Source organism: Euprymna scolopes, chromosome 5 (genome assembly GCF_053919585.1).
Source record: "Euprymna scolopes isolate OS-2025 chromosome 5, ASM5391958v1, whole genome shotgun sequence".
Classification (NCBI taxonomy): Eukaryota; Metazoa; Mollusca; class Cephalopoda; order Sepiida; family Sepiolidae; genus Euprymna; species Euprymna scolopes.
Genome location: NC_136486.1, coordinates 112817144 through 112838847, shown reverse-complemented (window position 1 = coordinate 112838847; position 21704 = coordinate 112817144). Strand labels below are relative to the sequence as shown.

Below are 21704 nucleotides of genomic sequence, written 5' to 3'. Positions count from 1 at the left end.
CATGGAATATAAAATATAAATATGGATAAATTCTTAACAATGAAGAATGGAAGTACCCATTGGTTAGTATTTTTTATAGGTAAGTTATTTTTTGGAATTTATATATATTTATTATATTTGAAGTAAGTTAAAATTCATTGATTTTCTTGAAATCTTTTTTTAAAGAAAAACGATTTAAAAAAACAAATATTGCACATTTTGCTATTAAACCTGTTATTTTAAAATTTGGTCTTTGCTCCTTTTATTGAAAAAAAAAATAGGGTTTAAAGTACACTTTTCATGTAGTTATAAGCTTTGAAAGATAGTAAGTCTAATTATTCAAGTTTTTATCACGCATTTTTAATGGCGTTTTCTGAAACTGCTATCAGTCCAGTGGTTTGGGCTGTAGGAGAGTTGTACACACACACACACACACACACACACACACACACACACACACACACACACACACGAATGCTACTATTTTATGCATATAGATTAAAAATTATTCATTTAAAACGTAAGACTAAGGGCTATGGAGTGGATTATAAATGATTTAACATTGATTATGAAAGTCTAATTCATTTCTTTTATTGGTACATTAAACATCTCTTTGTAAACCTTTGCGCACATATTCGCTAAGTGTTTTGGAAAGTTAACACTTGATATTAAAAGATTTAAAATGCTCTGGACAAGCTTTTTCAATTTTTGTTGGCATGGCACCGTCTGGAAATTATGTCATCGGCGTTTTCTAAAATAATTAATGCTTGTGGTACTTCTTCACTTTCGGTACAAGTGAAAAAATATAGATCTCACTTAAGGTTTATCAAAATTTTGGATAAAATACATCAAGAGAAACCCTTTAGAAGTTTTCCAAATTAAAAGGAAATTATTTCTACGTTTAAACTTAGAACGCCTTTCCCCCAAAGAAGAATGAGATTCAGGCATTTGTTACTGTAACTAACAAAACAAAAAAGATGAAAAACAAATATGATGTTACCAAAGGTAAGTTTTTTTACCTACCTGGATAATTTATGTATGCTTAAACCTATTTTAAAGCGTGTTTTTAGTTAAAAAAAAAGTTTATGTGCGCTCTATTGAGTGAGAAGGAAAAAAATATGACTGTCCATGAAAGCCCTTCCCTTCACATGGACCCCTTGAAAATCGCTCCAAATCGAAAATTAAACAAACACTGGTAGAAACATACCAAATAAATTTCAACAATCAAATGAAAATATTATTTTCTAGTAGTATTTTGTTTTGATTTTTGAGCGATTAGACAAGATTAAAAAGTTATAATGGGCCGGAAATGATTATCATTCTATGTTAAATTTATGTGCGAAACTGCTTTCATACTCGAAGTTCCAAAGCAATTGTTTTTTTTTGTTTTTTTTCTTTCCGCCACTTAATCGTCTAAAAGTAGAATCTAATTTTAGGGGAGTGATTTAGCTAAAGGTGTAAATCTATTTGCCATTTTTTTTATATTTATATATATATATATATATATATATATATATATATATATATATAAGTGAAAGTATCTGTCTGTCTATATTTCCCTACACAATAACTCTGAATTTTTAGTCTACAGGCTCAAAATTTAATATACAGGGTGCTGAGATTTGGGAAAATCTTTGTAATCCGTTTTCAGACAGAAATTTGGCTGTTAAGGGGTCAAAGTTTAACGATTTGACCTTTGAGAACTCTACCAAACTCCTCTGCCAATTTTGGGTCTAAACACTTGAAATTTTAGATATAGGTTCCTTGGACATGGATCTAACTTAATAACTTGATTTGAGCCCAAAACGATAAATGTTAAGAGGTCATAATAGGGGTCAAAGTTTTAAAAAATTTACCTCTGCGGTCTCTACCAAATTACTCAGACAATTTCTGGTCTAAACATTTGAAATTTTACATAAAGGGTATTTAGAGATAGGGCAAGCTTTTTAATCAGTTCGGGTCGAAAATTTGAGCTACCAATATATAAATCTATGTATTTTTGCATGTCTGCCTAAAACTTTTGACAGAGGCAACTGATTTTCACAAGATCAGTATCATTTTGAAGCTCGACCCTTCAGACGACAAATACCGAAAAATTGGCTAAAAACATTAATTTCTTCACCCTCAACTCGGCACTTTTCTACAGGGAGGGGTTGCTTTTTTCGCCGATATTTTTGAAAGTCATCCCCTCTTTTCGATTGTCTAGCCTTATTTTAAACCTACGTCACTTCCAGTTTGGCGGTGGTCGTAACAGCAAAGACGTCACGTTTTTCTCCCGTTCTTTTCCTCGTTCGCGGTACGGGTTTGAGCCTGCCTTCCTACTACCACTTTTTTTTTTGCTCAACACACACCTCCAAACACCCGGGCAACGTCATGCACCCATGCTAGTCGTTTATAAACATTTCAATTGGCATTAATGACAACCAAAGGCAAAGTGGATTTCTTTTAAAAGAAAAACAAATCTTTTGTCGCAATTTTCAATCAATTACAAGGAAAACAGAGAAAATATTTAGAAAGATCTACTCTTGTAATATACGCCCCTCACCCAAGTGTATTTTGCGAAATATATGCATATGGTAAAAGAATCAGAACCAGTACTTTTATTGGAATCTGGAAAAATTTTGGAATCCTCCCATCACTAGTATATATATATATATATATATATATATATATATATATTATACTTTCTATTTGTTTTTACTTAAGAATTAATATGTTGCTACACATTCATGATGATGTTTCAGTCAGCTAGTTACTCGTAACTAGAGACCTTTCAGGCGATACAGCTTATATGAAAGGTAACAACTAGCTGACCAAAAGATGCTCACGAATGTGTAGCAATATATTAACTACTTATGTAAAAACAAATGGATAGTATATCTTGCCCTACTTCTCTATGGAACACTCTTGTATTAATCTCATTAAACTTCATTGGTTACTTTACCTCTGGAAAATATTAACCTTGCATTACACATATATGTATATACAGGGTGACCCCCCCCCCCAAAAAAAAAAAAAACAAAAAAAAAAAAAAAAAAAAAAACAAAAACAAAAAAAAACAAAAGCTAAATGGAGGCCATCTAGACCATATACTGTAGAGGGGCGGAAAAAAAAGGCCAAAGACCCTAGTGCTTTGATGTGATGTTTTGAATATAATAAACTAGTTATGACCAAAGTTTCGTTTCATTCGGACAAAACACTAAGAAACGGGACCTAATTAGAGTTGGGGCCCGTTTTTTTTTTTTTTTTTTTTTTTTTTGTCACCTTGTGTGTGTGGGGTGTATATATATATATATATATATGTATATATATATATGTATATATATGTATGAGAGAGAGAGAGAGAAATACATGTGTTTGAATGTCTGTGTTTATTTATGGTCCATCTTGTTAGGACAAGGAAAAGGGGCATGTTTTCAAGATAAATCATCTTGCTGTTGTCAGCCTCCCCGCTCCCCCCCCCTTCTCTGTCTAGTTGTATCCTCTTGTTAAATTACTCATCTCTCACCTCAGCATCTGTTATTTCTAAAGGCGTTTCAGTGTCAATGTGTATTCTGTACACTTAGTAAGACAACATGTCTTACCAAAGATCAAGAATCGCTCACTGTTACAATAAGTTCTATTCCTTTGCCTCTTTTTTTTCTTTTTTTTTTTCTTTTTTTAAACCTGTTTCCTCTTTATTTTTAGATTGAACTATGATCTCATGTGACATGGATTTTGGTTCCTTGCTATTTGATACCGGATATATTGTGGTTTAAAATGTAAAGGAGGATTAAATATTACTTGTTGTAATGTGGTGCTACCAAATCAGGCTGTCTGAAGATATTGGCTTCTTGACTTCAAATTTACCAAACATTGATGTTATTGTTTTTTCCTTTCCATTTGCAAAACTCAATCATGTTCTGCAAAGTCAAAAACAAAAATTTTCCTCTACAAAACAACCAAACCAAACCAAACATCACAAATAAATATTTGAATATAAAGAACTTGAACCATAAAAACTTTTTCCAAAATTACTCGATTCGGCATGAAATAATCCAAAAAGGGTTAATATGCTACAAAACAAAAACCAAACCAAACGTCATGAATAAATATTTGAGTATATAAAAGAACTTCAAGCATAAAACCGTTTTACAAAATTACTGTATTCGACATTAAATAACTTGAAAAGGGGTTGCTATGTCGGAAAACAGGACAACAAAACAATGGGGGTAAAAATGAAAGGTCACCAGCTTTAAAGCATGTGGACCTTTTTGCACATTGGACACTTGGTTTTCAGTCGAAAAAGTAACTTATGTTTGTAGTTGAATATTTTTATTAGTGGTATGCGATCGTTGTTTTCATGGCAAGTGCTCGACTGAGCTTCAATTTATGGTCCTCCCTCGCTAAACTTTCACAAGAAACACTCATCTAGCAGAAAACACTATCAATAATTTTCCCCACTCTTTATCTTTGCCTAAATCTAAACGTAGATTCCATGAACAAAGCTTATTTCTTAGAACTGCACACCTGTGGCACTGTCTTCCATTTTCCTTCTTTCCAGCTGACTACAATCTGATTGTCTTCAAGTCCAACGTAAACAAGTTCTTGATGAGCTGTTCCACTTAAGTTAACAAATTTACCAAATTTCCACTACTAACGATTACTATATTATCCAATTGACTACTGTATTCTTTTAACCCTTATCCTCGAGTGGTCTCTGGGCCTTGATAAGTGGTGATTCCTATGTAAAAAAAAAAAAAAAAAAAACTACCTCATAGTGGGGCAGATTACTGAAACAATCTTTCATTTTGTGATGCAAGCACCAAAATTAAAATTTGTTAGGTTTGCTGATGCAGTCAGCTTGGAAACTGGCAGCCATCTTGAATTTTCTGATGGCTAACGTTCTTTTCTTAAAATGTATGTTCTTAATGTCATTTGTGCCAATTTTGGTGCTTGTCTCAGTAAGTGAAAGATTCTTATGGAATATTGAGATAACCTGACCCACTATTAAGAAGAATGAATTAAGGAAGACAGGCAGTTGGATTTTTGAATGCTGGAATTGAGATTTGTGTTCATTGTGGTGTTATAGAAGACATGAATTTCCTTACTGAATTAAATACAGGATTAGCACAAGTTTGAAAAGGCCTTGAATTTTGAGCTGTGTCTTGAAAAGACCGTATTTCTATTAATACCTTGAAAAAAACCTTGAAAATATGGAAAATAACTTGAAAAGGCCCTGAAAATCGTCTTCTTTATATTCAGTAACAATTTGTGTCAGAATATTCAAAATAAAATCAAAATGAGTACATTCTTCTGAAATTGTGCCGTATTATTTCCGGTATTCTCAATTAAAGAGTTATGCCCCTTTATCACGAAACTATCTCATGTTATCCATATACTTTATGCATGTAACCGAAGTAAAATTCAAAATCGAAATAAATACTATTAAAATAGTTTTAAATATTAATAAAAATATTCTTAGTTTTTTGGTTTATTATATCATTCTTTATATATGAAATTTTGTTTTTAAAACTGGAATTTTGTCTGGCAAACGCATTGAAAATGGACATTGAAAATCTGTATGAACCTTGAAATATATCTATCTAAAACATTTAAGAGTATTTTTTGTGTGTGTCGGGAGGGGGGGCTTCATGATTTTGTATTTTTGTTATGGCATACCTGTTTTTAAAAATGCATGTATAAATGAATTATTGTATATATCAACAGTGACGGTTAGGTAGCTTATTATACATTATTTTCAGATTAATGTCTGTTCGCATGTGTTGAACGGCATTTTAGAAATTGACTTACAAATTTATCTTTGGATAGGTCTTTATTTATACATCTTTCTGTCAAATACATTATTATCATTTCCTATCATGTTTTTCTTTGTCTTCTGCTGCCAACTGACCCTACTACCTTAACTGTTCTACTCTGGTGCTACCAAATCAGGCGGTCTGAAGATAGTGTTTTTTTAACATAAAATGAACTAAACATTAATGTCATTGATTTCTTTTTTTTTACCTTTCCCTTTGCAAAACTCAATCATGTTCTACAAAGTCAAAAACAAAAATAATATTTTTCCTATATCTCCCCCACCCCCGCAACAAAAAAAAAATAAAAGCAACGTAAACACTATGAATAAATATTTAAATATAACTTGAAGCATAAAAACTTTTAAAAAATTTCTCAATTCAGCATTAAATAACCCAAAGAGGGTTAATATGCCATAAAACAACCAAACAAACTTTATGAATAAATATTTGAAAATATAAAAAAAACGATTCAGCATTACATAATCTGAAAAGGGTTAGTATGTCATCAAGCAAACACAACCAAACCAAACTTAACATGCTGGCATGTGTTTGGACTGCTTTTAGAAATCGACTTTTAAACTAATCTATCTCTGGCTAGGACTTTATTTATCCCTCTTCCTCTCAAATCCCTCCTTATTACTTTCTCTTATGTTTTCCTTTGTCTTCCTCTGCCAGCTTACCCCACCACCTCAACTGTTCTACATCTAACCCACAAAGTCTCATCCATTCTTTGAATGTGATCACACCACTTGATGTTAGACTTTTACAGACTTAAAATCCTGTCGATAACTTGGATACCAATTATGACTTGCTGGACGTATGTTTTTTTTTTTTTTTTAATTGTATGACTTTCTTCTTTTTTTTTTTTCAGTATAGAAGTAAGGCTTCTTATAACGCTGTTGAACAACTTGAAACTCGATTGATGCTGATTAAATACTGGATTGATGGAAAGGAAGATCGTCTCTCAGATGATGTTGAAACTGGTAAGAGCCTTTAATTTCTGTGGCATTCTGTATCCACCACCACCACACAATATTTCCTCCTAATGTGCCCGCATTACTTGATATTAAGTAGAATACACATCCCATAATTCATAATGATAGGATTTTATCTCATATATATATATATATGTGTGTGTGTGTGTGTGCATATTATTGAAGCAAATGCACATGTACAAGTTCTGTTAAAATTTTATTGCATAATAACTCAAAACTTTGATGTAAAGCAATTTTTATTTATTTTTTTTATTTTTGTATTTGACTTATATTTAAATTTTTAGTACTTGTGTAGAATACGAACCATGCTATTTTTTATTTTTTTTTTTTTTATTTTTTTTTTTTTTTGATAGGATGCTCAAGTAAAATTCAAATTTTACAGTATATTTTGTTTATTAAATTGTTAGGTGAAAGCACAGAATAGTTACAAAACTCATTTCCCTCCTAATGTTAAGAATTAGTTTTCTAAATAATAAAATTATTTCAGTATGGTCCATATTCTGCATAAGTACCATTTTTTTTGGGGGGGGGGGTATTTAATGGTAAAGTGTACAAAAAAATTATATATACCCATGTTATTCACCATGTTCTATAATTCACAAGGATCGATTTGTCGTTCAGGAAGCAATCATATGTGATAACTAGGGCTAGCATAACCAGATGTGATAACTAGGGCTAGGATAACAAGATATTCTTTTCATTGTTTTTACTCTTGAGTATATATTCGATACAGTTAGATGCAGTTAATCAACCGAGAACCACATCTCTATATAAAAGACATACAAGATATCTACGAATATATACTCGAGTCGAAACAATGAAAAGAACATGCTTTTATCCTAGCCCTAGTGATAACACGCATGCACATACTTATTGATTTTTCGCTGATTTGATTTACTACCGCCATCTTTGTTCAACATAATGGCTCAACACTTAACAAAGATAGACCTGATGATGTTCAAAGGCTACATCGGTGAAAACATTGTGAAAATAACATTCAAGATGAAAATAGTAGTCTGAAGAATCCAAATAATATGAATAAAAACTTTTACTAAAATGGTTGGAGTCAGCATTAAATAATGCAAAAAGAGTTGATATTGTAAGCTAACATTTACATTTATCTTCTCCAAAAACAGCACTTAACGTAAGTACAGAATGACTTGAAAAGAATGCTATTTTAGGAAGGGACCGTTAATAAAATTCCCTACCATTTCTGCAATCCATTCATATTTTTTACAAATACGTTTCAGTATATGCCTGACTTGTCCCCCAAGTTTGAGTTGTGGATGTCCAACAATCTCTGTTTTATTACTGTTCAAACATAAGCTCATCTGGATATGACATACAAAATTGTCAATAACACTGAACACTCCTCTCTTGGCATTTCACTGATTTGAGCTGTAAATGGCCCTGTTCAAGTCACTGATAGTTTGAGGATCCTTTTCATAGCCATTATCTTTGCAATATAAAACCCATTTAAGAACACACCTCACTGATGAGATTGGCCCTGTCGGTGGGGCATTAGAATACGCCGACTGCCCCCCTGCAGAGGGTAAAAGTCCCTCAATGGGAGTCCTGGATATGACCTTAAACTATATCCGATGGTGAGGCCCCAGATTGCGGGCTCTGGGGAGTGTGGAGCCACCCTTTAATTACCATTGCTCCCAGGTCCACTCTGACCTGGAGTGGTAGTACCTGTTAGGGTCCCAACTATGGGTTAAATAGAAACTGACTTGTAAAAAACAAATATATTCTATTAAAAAAATTTTCAAAATCACCGGATTCGGCATTAAATAACCTGAAAAGAGTTGATATGCCGTAAAACAAAAACAACCAACCAACCAACCACTGATGAGATGATTACCAAAGTGTCCTCCCCGCATATTATTGGACAGCAATAAAACAAAGACTGTTGGACATTCATAATATGTCTATCATGACTTTTACACTCGTCATATCCCGGACAATTGTACATTATCCTATTTACTATATGTCTGTATAGTGTACTTTGATAAATTTTACTGCACTGGAAACAATGATTCCATTATTATAATCATGCTGTGTTATTACCCCCATCCTTGACCAATATAATTCTTAATCCTCTACTCTATAATAAAAATCGCTGTGTATTTATTTGTACCCATCTATATAAATACACGTGCCATCACTCAAAAGATAGCCAATAAAAACAAATGTTGGATGCAACCATTTCAGGTATTTAGAGAAAGGAAGAAAGTAAATAGTAAATCCAAAATCTTCCTCCACCATCTGAAATGAATTTGATTAAAGGTGCACACACATATATATATATATATATATATATATACAATTTGATTGGCTTCACTCTTTCTTCTTCATTGCAACCTCTCCCTTACAGATGTGATGATGTTAGTCTCAGTCTCTTTTATAAATACTATTATGGCATGTATTCAGAATTATATGATCTATTTCCTGCTTCCAGCTTGTTGGTGTAGTGGTTTTCATTAGTTTGTTGTTTTGATATCTCGTTGTATACAGCTTTGTGTTCCAGTAGCTTCTTTCCAAGAACTGCAGGTTTGTGGAACTCCCTTCCTGCTGACTGTTTTCCTTCCCACCCATAGTCTTGGCCTTTTCGTAACTAAGGTTAATAGGCATCTCTTGTTTTTATGATAGTCATCTTGCGTTTTCGTTTATCTCCTTACACCAAGTGGCTTCATGTCTTGTCTGAAGCGATTTTTATAAAATGAAAATAGAAAATCCTTAGTTTTATTTTTATGGTGAGACGTTTTCTTTTCTTAGCTTTATTTCTCTATCGATCGTTTTTTCTTTCATTTTCCTTTTTTAAATTTTCGTGTTTGAGACGTTTTTTTTTTTCTCTCTTTGTTATTTCTTTTTCTCTAATCCTTAATTCTTTAATTTGCTTATTGAGACATTATTTTATATGAATATTAGTGCAAACTAGTGTTGGGACAATTAATCCGAATTGGGAATCTGAAAAATCAGAACTTTTTGGGGTATCAGAATCGGAAAATGCATGCCTATTTTCCGATGCCAAAAACGATTCCATCAATTATATATATTTTTTTTTAATTTGATTTTGTTTTAAAAAAAATCTTCTACTGCTGGTAGTAATGATAAATATTTATTGGTTTTTAACTAATAGTAAAACTAGAGTCTATTGATCACTCTCACAAGTGTGTTTTTACGTTTAAGAAAATATATGCACATTTAACGTGCTTTTACAGTAATCAGAGCAAAATAACCATTTTATAGTTAAATATTTAGAGATTTATAAAGAATCTGAATCGGTAATTGTATTGGAATCAGGAAAAATATTGGGATCGTCTTATCACTAGCAAAATGTAATTTTTTTTTTTTGTCTTTTTTTTTTATAGAGGGTTAACACTCGTTTTTTATATTGCTGGTCAAGGAAAGAGGAAGACTCTACCTTGGAGGAAGGGGGATATATTTTTCCTTTTCTTATCCCTACCTTTATAATGTCAATTTTATAGGACATATTTTACATATATGCATGTGTGCGTAATATTATTTTCTATCACCATATAATAAAGGAACTTTTTTTTAGTTATTAATTATTGATTTTTTGTTTTTGCTTCAGTTATTCTTTTTTCAAAAGCAAATTATTTTTTATTTTGATAATTTTTTTTACACTCATTTTTTTTTTTTTTTTTTTAATTTAAAAAAATTTTTTTTTCTATTATAAGCAAAAATAGATTCCTCTCCTGCTTGCTCTCAACAAATTATTAATACATTACTACCTTTTCCTTTTTGTTATTGTTGAAAGCTTTCAAAGTTACAGTCGATTAATTAATGTATCCAAATTCTTTAATATTATTTTATCCTTTGCCTACTGTACCTATCTGGTGTTATATTGAGTCTCTTAACTGTATCCTCAGTAATTACTACCTTCCATATTTGTGATCGTCTCATCACTTTTTGACCAACTAATTCTCTGGCTGGCTTTGGGTAGGATTGAACCCACTATCTTCAGATAATGTTCACCTGAAACCATAGAGATTCAACACATCTATCCACTACGCCATGGGCTCCAAAGGGCGATCAAGTTTGGATGTTTTGGTCTTATAAATCCAAGTTTTTCATTCTTATCTGGTATTCCGTCATCGGGTCCATACCAAATGGTATTTTATTTTATTATTGGAATCTTTTGAGAGGAGTAATTTGTACATTTATTTATTTATTTATGGACTGTTATCCTCTTCTTCATAGTTGATGTTTTCACTATTGTTATATCGTGGGATGCGTTAGATCAATATAACATAAAATATCTTACCGCAGGGAGTCCAGCTCTTCACGTTCGGTATGTAACAGCTCATAAGGAAAGAACATGACACTTACGAACAAATAAGGAAACATTTCACTGTTACATAACGATATACGTTTATTAAGAGACACGCACACGCACGTAACTACAATTCAAACATAATAGATGAAAGTTAGAAGTCCAAATATGGTAAATCGATGAACGGGAAATGATGTTCATCTCGTCATTTTTAAAGTCACTCTGTTTTTCCCTCCATTGTCCACTTCCGGTCGTTCATCTTGCGAGAAATTAAAGTTTAGGACTAACGGACAAAGGGAGGCGACTGTTGCCCTAAGAAGCAAAGAGTTACCCCCTTTGCATTATAAATTTGTTCGATCCCAACAACTATGTTTCGGCCAACTATTCCTCTGGCCTTCGTCAGAGGAAACGTTGCAAAAACGACAACTATGAAGATGAGGATGACAGTCTGCAAATAAATAAATATACAAATTATTTATCGCAAAGGATTCCAATAATAAAATAATATTCTCATAACCTATTAAGCTTTGAATTGTAGACATTTTCTTTAAAATAAAAATCATATAATGGATTTTAATAAAAATTAGAATAAGGATTAGTATAAGCATGCATAAAAGGTATTCAAATTTTTTTTTTTTTTTTTTAATTGTACCATCCCGGGATGAGTATTCTTCTAGTTTATTCATAACAATGCAGGAGCATTTAATATTAGTCTGTCGCAACCAAACCTGAATTTCTTATGTTTATTTTTAACAAATCTACATTCTCATGCACACACACACACACAAACATGTATACACACGCAAGTTTTTGTTTTTTTCCCCCTGTTGACCAATAAAGCATTTATGACTCAACTGAATAGTTATCAGATCATCAAAGATGGCCAGTTCTTCATTTCATTTTCATCTCTCACTGTTGTGCAGTTTAAAATCAATAATAGCTATGGAGCCAAATAGTAGGATGATAAAAATGACCCGCAGACTACAAGATAATCATTTTGAATTTTATATAAAGTCAATCATGACTTTATAACATACACGTGCATGACATGTGGTCAAACTAAACACTCACAGAATTGCTTGCAAGTTGCGGCAGCATTGTAAATCTTGCTTTTCTTATTTTGTCCTTTAGTTCTCACATTCCATGAGCAATGTTTCTGACAGAGGAGGAAGAATTGCTGTTTTCTAAGTCAGAATTTATTTCATCTAGCACTTATCTCTGGCAAGTTTTTGACCTTGAAGTAGTATTTTTTTTTAAATTTATTTTTTTATTAGCTCAAGTGGCTTCATGCATTGTCCGGAGCGATTTCCATAAAAAAAAATTGAATTTTAGCAGTATTTCTGAGATTAGGTATTGTTATTTAAATTATCTGCATGTTTCGGACTATATATGTCTGCATTTTTAGCAAAGGGAATACAACCATATGAAATTGCGATACTATGAACATCCTACCTCACCCCCGCCACCACCTAGCACTAAGTAAGGAAATGATTCATTAACAGAGCAAAAGTATATACAACAATCATGTTGACACACAAGTTCATGTTGGATCACCAAAGTTAAGCAACGTTGAGCGTGACCAGTACTAGATGAGTGACCATTTAGGAAAGCAGATGCTGTGTGTAGAATAACATTGATACCTTCCTGCAGGAGCTGCAAAAACCTAATGTTGGCATCTTCCATACGGATAGCTTCCGTACATTTATATCAGATCTACCTTTGCATTCCATGTTTAAAAAGGATGTGTCCTCTATAGTATCAGACCTGATGGAATGGTTAATTGTATGTAGAGACCGTTTCATACCTTTGAAAAAATTCCAGCAAAAACCTAACAGCCAGCCGTGGTTTTCTCCAGAATGTGCTGCTGCCATTGCGCACAGAAATCACCTTTTCCATTGCTTCCAACGTAATAGATGTACTGAGACTAAAGCTGCTTTCAAGACTGCCAGCAACCACTGTAAAAAAGTAATAAAGAAGGCAAGAGAGTTGTATGCTCAGTCCGTCAAGTCCAAAGTAGCTGAGCAGCAGCTTGGTTCCCACCAGTTATGGCAAATAGAATTCTGAACAGAAGCGTGTGCTCTATCCCAACTATCATCAATGGACCTGAGGTAATCTCGTCAGCATCAGACAAAGCCAAACTCTTTGCCAAAAACTTTGCAGCTAACTCTACCCTTTGTGACCAAAGCCGCCAACCTCCAATATTTCCTCCTGTATCAGAAAACATGCTATGTGATATACAAATATCTGTACGTGATGTTGCCAAGCTAATCAAAAAGCTTGATTCCAGTAAAGCAAACGTCCTGACGGTATTCCAATTATAGTACTCAAGACTTCAACCAGAACTAGCGCCCATCCTTACAAAACTGTTTAAATGTTGTCTTAAGGAGAATTGCTTCCCATCACCCTGGAAAATCTCATCAGTATGCCCTGTATTTAAGAATTCAGGTGATTGGTCATCTCCCTCTCGGTACAGGCTAGTAAGTCTCCTGTGCGTCATGAGTAAGTTGCTGGAATCTGTGTTAAATAGAGAAGTAATCAACCATCTCAGCAAAAATAGAAATCAGAAGCTCTCAGTATTAATGCTGGAGTCCCTCAGGGGTCAACCCTGGGCCCAACTTCCTGATCTACATTGATGATCTTCCAAATCACATCCTTACATCATTCCTAGATATTTATGCTGACGACACTACAATCTATGGTAGCACATCTAAGACCGTAAACGACCAAGTTCTCTCTGATTCTCTCTCCTCTGATCTTGAGCAAGTGGTACAATGTGGAAAGAGGTGGCTTGTTACTTTTAATGCATCTAAAACCAAACTTTTATCTTTACATCATCAACGCTCTGATCCCCATCTGGCATCAATTGAAATGAATGGCTCTCGTCTTGGGAAGGCCTCATGTTTTGACAAGCTTCTGGGCTTGACCTTTACTCCTGATCTTAAATGGAACACATACATTAAATCTGTTGCCAAGGCCGCTGGAAAAATAGTGGGATCCTTCTATCGATTCAGTATTTATCTCGCTGCTGATGCAATTCTCTATCTATATAAGAGCCAGGTACGTCCGAGGATGGAGTACTGTTGCCACATTTGGGCAGGAGCTGCTAGAAAGGACTTATCCTGCCCTGATAGAGTTCAAAATAGACTTTGTAGCCTCATAGGGGATGTCTTTTTCTCTTCTCTGCAATGTCTTTCTCACAGAAGAGATGTTGCGAGTTTGTCTCTGCTGTATCGTTATTTTCATGGCAAGTGTTCAACTGAGCTCCAATCTATGGTCCCCAAACTTTTACAAGAAACACTCATTTAGCAGAAAACACTATCACTAATTTCCCCCACTCTTTATCTGTGCCAAAACGTAAACGTAGATTCCCTGATGGTATTAGATATGGAAGGTAGGTTACCATAAAGTTGCTGCTTCGTGGGATGATTTTGCCAAGATATATTTAATACTGTTTGTAGCATACGGGTGTATGTGCCATCTAATTTTCTTTCTAATCTTTTGGTGAGTGTCCAGGTTGTAGCACGGTAAACAAAGACACTCTCCCACTGCCCTGAAAAACTGCCTTTTCAGTTTGTTAGTTAGCCCCGAAGTCCATACTGAAGGCAGCCCATTCAATGCGGCCCATGCTTTTGAGATGCGAATTTCAATATCTCTCTCTATGGAAACTATGTTGCTGCTCAGATACGTAAACTCAGTGATTTCTTTCAGTGTTGATCCAACCAGAGCCCTGATCTCTCCTTTCACATTGAAAGTCATAAACTTATCCACATTAATGTTGAGACCAATGTCATTTGTAGACTTTTCTAGCTTATGTAACAGTGTTTGCACATCAGCAGTGTTGTTCGTGAACAAAGCAATATCGTCTGCGTAATCTGCATCAGTTATGTGTGCTGATTGAGGACGTCTGTTTCTGGATTCATTTAGGGTGAAGCCTAGCATGTTGTGTATATCAACAGAGGTGCGAAGTACAAAGTCAAGGCAGACAATGAAAAGAAAAGGGGCAAGAGTATCTCCTTGTAGAACCCCGGTATGGATGTCGAAAAATTCAGTGTCCCCCATCTGGGGACCTGACCATTGCTCGAGTGTGCTCATATAGCATCATGATAACATTAATGACTTCATTCGGAATGGCATATGCTTTTAATATGCTGGCCATTTTTCCTTTATGTATGGAGTCAAACACTTTGGAGAAATCTACAAAGATCATGACTGCCTCAATGTTTTTGGCTTTGACTCCTTCAATTAATCTCCTAACAGTAAGCATTTGACTAGTAGTAGAGCGATTCTTTCTAAATCCATTTTGGTTCTTCCTGAGCACTTCGATCTTTGGTTGGATACGGTCGAGAAGCATGGCATTGTAGATTTTTGCTGCAGTTGGAGCGAGTGTTATTCCTCTGTAGTTGCTTGGTATGCTTAGGTCACCCTTCTTGGGGAAGGGAAGTATGCATCCTTCCTTTCATGTATGAATAATTTTTTTTGTTTATATACAGAATTGCATGAATTAAGAAGGATGTCAGTGAAGCCATTTGTCTTCCATACTTCAGGAGGTATGTTATCGAAGCCTGCAGCTTTACGATTCTTGGTCTTCTTTAGTACTGTTAGAAGTTCCTCCATTGTAAAATCACTCTTCTCAATATTGACTTCTTGTACAACAATCGGCTGAATTGGTTTATCTGTAACTTTTGGTTTGTTTCCAAGTAGCTTAAATAATATCAAAATGAGAAGAGTTAAAAAACATAAACAAAAGCAACATAAATATCTCACTCGACAGAATACAAAACCAAGGAAGCAGGCCTGACAAGAGCTTAGTATGATGTACGTATCAGAACAACAGAAGTATGTTCAAGAACAAATAGATTGAATCCAGAATGCAGCAGATAACAAACAATCATATCTGGCTTGGCAAGTAGTAAATGAGATATCTGGGCACAAACGACCTGCCAAATGAAATGCATGTTCGAAATGGAAAGCACATTTTGAAAAGCTCCTTAGAAAATTTGTTCAGTCATAAATAAATTAATATAACCCCATAAATAAAGTGGGAATTGATTCAAACACGCCTTGTACATATTAGTTCAGTATCCGGGTAGAAGCCAGATACCTCCAGATTGCAACCGTCTATTGCTTACATCAAGTATGCCACCATTTTCCTCGGAGAGTGGAGGATTTCGTTTGTTGCCATTCACACATTTTTTTTAAAGCACTATGGATAATAATCAATATAAGTTTATGAAACATATATATATAAACTATTGAACTTTATAATGAGAGATTATTATGGTGAAAAAGTGTTAAAATCATAGTATTATTACACTTTAAACGAAAATTAACAATAAATTTTTTTTAATCATCTACATCATAGTTCAGGTCATAAAAGGTTAAGATTAGTCAGATTTATTATTTACTATCAGGAATAAATACCAGTGTTGTCAGGAATTGAATGAAGAATTCTTTCTTATAGAACTATCAAATGAATGGTCACTTATTAAGTTTAAAAGCCACTCGAGGATAAAGGTTAATGGGATTGTCCGTTAGGTGATGAACAGTATTATGAGAGGATTACAAACAAGTAAAAAGAGGTAGAATTTGATTATTTTAAAGAACAGATCAACACCTATTTGTGTACATTTAACTTGAAGATGACCATGTTGTGGTCAGCAGGAAAGCAGGCTGATGAAATTGTGTTTCACTAATAAGTTTTTGGAAAGAAACTCTGTTCATGAAAATCCCATTTGGTTTTAGGTAGACAGTGAAAGAAAGGAATGTTCTTTACAATAGTTGTAAGTAGATGAGTTCTTGCTGTAAATGTTTTACTGGGGAGGGGGAGAAGACAGAACCGTCGACTACCTACCATAAAAATAGTAATGGTGTAGAGAAAGACTAGTAACACCTGTTCTGTGGAAAATAGACTATGGGAAAGAGAAGTGATTGTATTCAATCATATAAATGCATACAGGAATACATTAATAGACTTTATAAATTGAAATGACCATGAAACTGCAGTAAAGTATTAAAATTAGCCAGAGTTATTATTTACTGCTAGAATAAAATTCTTTGTCTTTTTACATTTAACCCATAACAGCATATTACATTTGTTATTTTTTTACTTTTTATTATCTTTCTTTTTTTTTTTTTTTTTTTTTTTTACAAGAGTCACCACTTATCAAAGCCACTCAAGGATACGGGTTAATGGGTATATGGTAGTCATTGGGCCAACAGCATGTTAATCGTTAATAGTGGAAATTTGGAATAATTTGATTATTTAAGGGGACAGCTCAGCAAAAACTTGTTTACATTGAACTTGAAGATAACCATATAGTAGTTAGCTGGAAAGCAGGCCAGTGGAACAGAGTTCCACAGGTGGACAGTTCTAGGAAAGAAACTTTTTTCATGGAATCCACATTGAGATTTAGACACAAATAGAGAGTGGGGAAAATTGTTGATACTGGTTATAGTTAGACGAGTGTTTTTTTTGTGAAACTTAAAGTTACAACTCGCATTAATCCAGATTTCATGCTCCCTAAGAGACAATCATCAAATGTTTTTGTTGTGACCTTTTGCTTTTATTTTATGTACTAACGAGTCGCTACTGATCGAAGCCCAAAGGTCATTCAAGGTTAGGGGTTAATGATTTTGTTAGGTGAACTCTGAGAAAACACCTTGCGATGGTTGAAACTGAGCAAAATTTGATTATTCAAGAGGATGGATCACCAAGAGTTTAATATTAGACTTGAAAACTACCATGGTGTAGTCAGATGGGAAGCAGTCCATGGTATTGTTACAGTCAAGTAGTTCTTGGAAAGAAACTTTGCTCATGGAAGTTCTGTTTACTTTTAGATACACATAGGTAGAAAGTAAAATTATTTACAGTGATTGTATCTAGTTTTCACTTGAATTCTTTTAACATAGTTAACTTTAATGTAATAATTTGGGATATTTCACATGTTGGAAATTGATAAAATATCTCTTTTCTATTCGCTAGAACACTGATCAACAACAAATTTGTTGTTTGTGTGTGTGTGTTTTCTTTGTTTTGTTTTTTTTTTCCACTGATTTAGGACGAATCATTAAATCCAAAAAATCACATTGGTTTGCTCAATCGGGTCAAGTTTTTTTTAGCTATGGCCACATATTTTTTACATTTTTGTTCATATGTGTGCATGTGTGGAGCATTTTAGAAGAAGTTAGTGGAGGTAAAATGCCATGTTTTGAGTGGAAAATTTTATTGACAAGAAGTATTTGGGTCAAATAGTTCTGTGTGTTGATGTCGAAAAGGGTTTCGTTTGAAGCTATAAAACCTCAAAATCTTCCATAAATTGGTGCTTAGCATACATGAAGAATGACTGGCCCGCAGGAGGAATTGGTGCTTTGCAAAGAAATGAACATCATCAGCAACCCTCTGGTGGATAGGGACAGAATACTCTTCCCACTGCTGCACATCAAGCTCGACTTAAACAAGCAGTTCACCAAGGCTCTGGACAAGGATTGTGACTGCTTCACTTACTTGTTACAGGCTTTTCCAGGATTGACCATGGAGAAGTTGCAAGCTGGCATTTTTGACAGTCCTCAAATCTGACAACTCATGAAAGATCCAGAGTTCAAAAACTCAATGAAGTGGAACACTGGATGTGTAGAAGGTATTTGTTCTGGTAGTAGAGCCAGAAACTACACAGAACTTGTCAACAACATGCTGGTTTTCAGAAGACTGGTCTACAACATGGTCATCAAGATGCACTATCTATTTTCACATGTGAACTGGTTTCCTGAGAACCTGAGTTCAATGGGTGACGTGCAGAGGGACAGATTCCACCAAGACTTAGAAGAAATGGAGACCAAGTATTAAGGTTACTGGGACGCAGTCATGATGGCTTACTACTGTTGGAATCTGAAGAGAGACCTCTCTGCTGCTGAGCATTTCAGGAGTTTGAAGAAATGGAAGTTCAAACCGTGAAGTTTGAACAATAATGAAGCAACATGCAATTTAGGTGTAATTACCTTTATCAATGTCCACCATTCAGTTTACAGTAATCAATGTTTCTATCAAGTAATCAATATATGTTGTTGGCAAAACATTTTTTTTTTCCTCTTTAAAAACATATTTAGGATGATGTGTATTGACCCAAATCAGCTGGTAAAGCCACAAAAAATGTAATCGATTTTGTCACAAGATATGATTTTTTTTTTTTTTTTTTTCAAATCAATCTAGCATAAAAACTTGAACTGATGGAGAGAAGCGGATGTTATTTCCTGATTCAACAGTGCCAAAATACCCTAAATCAGTTGTAGAAATCTAGACAACATTTAAAAAGTAAAAAATTGTTGCCCTGTGTTATGTTTCACAGTCGGAGTTTATATAAACAAGCCCTATTTAATGAATGTGTTATGGTGGATGTGTATATAACGAGTATATATATATATATATATATATATATATATATATATATATATATATATATATATATGCACATAAATATTTGTGTATCTATCATTGTCTAGTAATGTTAATTGCATTTATCTGCAATTCGTTGTGCATGCAAGAGTCTTTAGTGCTTGTGATGGTCTAGTTTCATAATGTTGCTCAAGTTGATGCATGTCTAACGTGTGAACATAAAACACAGACAATACAAAAGGATGGAACACAGTTTGGTGGGGTTGTACATATGGCACATAGGGGAAACATACCTTGATCATTTTGGGGTCTTGTTTTATGGATCTACAAAAGCTGCAATGAAGATTCATCCCAAGGAAACAACTAGAAGTCTCAGGTTGTATTTTCAGCAACTTTTATTCCCAGAATGTTTTCCCACTTCGAAAGTTTCACGCTTGTCTTGTTTCTTACATTCTGACTATATTGTACACTTGACAGCTTTGCCAGCATACAGAGGCCACAGCCCCCAAGCCACTAGCTGACCACCTCGTTTGTTCAGTTCGACTGTCTCATTTCAACTCTGACTCCCAACTGATTAATTTCTATGTGTATATATAAAAAAAGAACTATCTTCATAATTACATCATTATTGCATGTAACCAAAGAATAAAATCAGCTGTTACACATTTTGTTTATCTAGCTAACATTCCTGTTTTAACATTCCCAATACATTTCTAACATTAAATATTTTATCTTTAAAATACCTAATTCACCTCGATACTTATTTTCTAACATTCTATTTTACAAACATAAACAATCATAATAATCGTTCGGGTTACTCAGTGCTTTCCTGGAACCAACAATATAGCAACACATAACCTTTTCGTTTCTATTTTATTTGTTTAGTTTTATACATGTTTTCTTGTTTTATGCTCTTCAAGGGAGAGAGGATTAAGAGATGTGAAGATCCACCATTTTGTTTTTCAAAAAAAAACTTCTTTATTATTATAAAGGGCTGTATATTTAAACTAATTTGAATATTTCTTTTCCAGGTTTAGCCAATCTGAATTTTGCACTTCTCTTTATTACTACAACTACCTTTAATATAATCATTTCTGTTGTTGTTGTTGTTGTTGTTGTTGTTGTTGTTGTTGTTGTTGTTGTTGTTGTTGTTGTTGTTGTTGTTGTTGTTGTTGTTGTTGTTGTTGTTGTTGTTGTTGTTGTTGTTGTTGTTGTTGTTGTTGTTGTTGTTGTTGTTGTTGTTGTTGTTGTTGTTGTTGTTGTTGTTGTTGTTGTTGTTGTTGTTGTTGTTGTTGTTGTTGTTGTTGTTGTTGTTGTTGTTGTTGTTGTTGTTGTTGTTGTTGTAAATGTAGCCTTGTTTTTTTACTATTTTATCTTTGAAAGAATTTATAAAATGTATTATTTATATAGATCTAATATCTTATCCATTTTCAAAGTTTTTAAATCTAACAACTCAATATTTAATTTTTACTGGAAATTTCTTCCTTTCATCCTTGCACCATGTTCTTTACATGGATGCAATGCGTTTCACTTTAGTTTTTTTTTTCTGGAAGTACTTATTCTGGCTAGGAGTATTGTTAAATATAAAAAACAATTTTCCTTACTGATTTAAAGAGATTTAACCTTATATCCTTAATGAAAATGTAAATTTTTCTATTTAATTCAGTAATTAATAATTTAGAATTACACATATTTACAATAAACATGAAACTTTATTTTTATTTCTTAAAATTATTTCTATAGCATATTAGGTAAAATAGTTTTCCTTATAACAAGAGGAAATTATTTTTCTCAACTGCTATATTTTAAAAATTCTTTTCAGTTATCCATATTATCCAGCTCTTAAACACAACAATCATACTCCAAATTTATTACTGGTATAAAAATGATTAATTATTGATTTAATTCCATATCACAATGCATATTTTCTTAATCCAAGAGAAAGGATTAAGGGACATGAAGATCCGACATTTTGTTAAAAAAAATTTTTTTTTCTTTCTATTATAAAAAACTGTATATTTAAACTAATTTAAATATTTCTTTTCCAGATTTAGCCAATCTGAATAAAACTAGCACTATGAAAAAAGAATGTCAAGAAATTGGTGACACGATCATCAAGTATTGTGCTCAACTAGAATCTGGTATGTAAATAATTCATGTTATTTCAGTATTTGTTTTGGAAGGTCAAACTTTGTTTATTTTAACGTATATAAATAATGATGATGCAAAGTAAAAAAAAATCT

The 21704-nt window shown here is 33.4% G+C and overlaps 1 protein-coding gene across 2 annotated transcripts in view; it reads left to right on the top strand.

The window, feature by feature from the left end:
* LOC145276955 (uncharacterized) overlaps positions 1 to 21704 on the top strand; it is a 285323-nt gene that overhangs the window by 208746 nt on the left and 54873 nt on the right. Inside the window, exons 3-4 of one of the 2 annotated variants that reach the window (XM_080128475.1) lie at positions 6649 to 6760; positions 21510 to 21602. In XM_080128475.1, coding sequence (XP_079984601.1) covers positions 6649 to 6760; positions 21510 to 21602 — 205 coding nt within the window. The remainder of the gene's footprint in view (positions 1 to 6648; positions 6761 to 21509; positions 21603 to 21704) is intronic. The other variant, XM_080128476.1, reaches the window with a different exon arrangement.